The sequence below is a fragment of the Diaphorina citri genome, unplaced genomic scaffold, assembly GCF_000475195.1.
Source record: "Diaphorina citri unplaced genomic scaffold, Diaci psyllid genome assembly version 1.1 scaffold11086, whole genome shotgun sequence".
NCBI classification, from domain to species: Eukaryota; Metazoa; Arthropoda; class Insecta; order Hemiptera; family Psyllidae; genus Diaphorina; species Diaphorina citri.
The window spans coordinates 1-1,738 of NW_007388459.1; the positions used below are offsets into that span (position 1 = coordinate 1).

Genomic DNA, 1,738 nt, shown 5'->3' on the forward strand with positions numbered 1-1,738 from the left:
CATTCTCATCCTTTAATACTAGTCCTTGGCCATTCTTTATTTGCTTGATATGAGTGAAATCTTTGCTTGCCTTGTTTCTCGCTTTAGCTATCCGGTATATGTCCTTTTCTCCTCCAGGAGCATCCAATTTATCATACATACTCTTTAACTCGGATGTCTTTGCTTTCGCCACAGCCTTCTTTGCATCTTTGTTTGCTTTTCTGTAGTTGATCTTGTCTTCACTCCTTCCAGTCTGATCCCAAATCTTCTTAGCTTCTTTCTTCTTTTTTTACAGCATCCTTCACCTCTTTACTCCACCACCACGTTTCTTTGTCTTTAGGTGGACTTTTTCCTGATGTTTTTCCCAACACTGATTCTCCCACTTCTGTGATTATCTTGCAACTATTTGCCCAGATGTTATCTTCTTCTTCACTACTTAACATTTTCATCAGTACCTGATCTTTGAAGTTAGTTTTTAGAAGTGGATCTTTAAGCTGCCACCATTTGATCTTCTGTTCTGTCCTAATTATGTTCTTCTTCTTTTTCATTTCAAATATAGCGTCAATTACAAGGGGTCTATGTTGTGGTGTAACTGCTTCTCCATTTATAACTTTAATATTTCTAATTTCTTTGAGGTATTGCCGTCGACATAGGATGAAATCTATCTGGCTTTTTCGATTTCCACTTTTATAGGTATCATAGTGGTCTTTTCTTTTGGTGAAATAGGTGTTTATTACCGCCATATCCGTTGCTAATGCGAAATCTATTATCCTCTTGCCTTCTTCATTCTCTTCTCCAACACCCCAAATACCTCGGATCCTTTCTGTGATTTCCGTGTTCCCTTTTCCTATGTGACCATTAAGGTCACCTCCAAAGAGTATTCTTTCTTCATTTGGAATAGTCGACACTTCGAGTTCCACATCTCTCCAGAAACTATCTTTCTCCTCGTCTTCACACCCACTCTGGGGAGCATAAGTGCTCACAATGTTCAATTCCAAATCATCAAGTTGTAACTTCACACTCATAACTCGGTCACTTCTCCTGCTTACATTCGTTACTTTGTTCTTGAGGTCGTTGTCCAAAATTATCCCAACTCCATTCCTTCCTCTGTTGTCTGCTCCACTGTATAATAGTTTGTACCCATCTCCAAGTTCTTTTGCTCTATTCCCCTTCCATCGCGTCTCCTGCACACACAGTATCTGGATCTTTCTTCTCGCCATCAGGTCTGCCACTTCTCTTCCTCTGCCAGTCATCGAACCCACGTTCAGCGTACCCATTCTCATTTTGACTAGCTTCTTTAGCCGAGCCCGTCCTTGACTCGGTAGCCCTTGCTCATTTCTCACAGATGGCAGGCGAGATATCTGCGCGTCGCATGCAGGGGACGCCCTAGCGTTTAAATGTTCCGAGGCCTTTATGGACTGGTTGGAGATTGACATCATTGATGGTTTTGGCGGGTTTTACGAACAGGATGCCTTTCCATACGTCAACCCTCTCTATTTATCCGGGCTTGGGACCGGCTAAGGAATGTGCTGGATTGCACACCCCCTAGGCTAGATTGATTTTATTTTGAGTAATTACAATACAGGTAATCGGTATTACAATAAAGCAGGTACCGATCCCCAATTACATTATAACTACTAGAATTTTAATTAACAAAGAAAAAAGTACTTATGTGACTAAATAACAAATAATAAAAAGGTTCAATACATCTTCACGAAGCATTAGTCAGTAGGAAAAAGTAGAGCTTTCAAATGTCTAA

The 1,738-nt window shown here is 40.6% G+C and overlaps 1 protein-coding gene across 1 annotated transcript; it reads right to left on the reverse strand.

Moving 5' to 3' along the window:
* Positions 1–272: 272 nt before the first annotated feature.
* LOC103522775 (craniofacial development protein 2-like) lies at positions 273–1,415 on the reverse strand (the record flags this gene model as incomplete). Its single annotated transcript, XM_008487868.1, has 2 exons — positions 717–1,415; positions 273–434 (listed from the first exon to the last, which is right to left on the reverse strand). Coding segments are annotated over exons 1-2 (861 nt in total), but the record flags the coding sequence as incomplete, so codon positions are not given.
* Between the last annotated feature and the right edge of the window lie 323 nt (positions 1,416–1,738).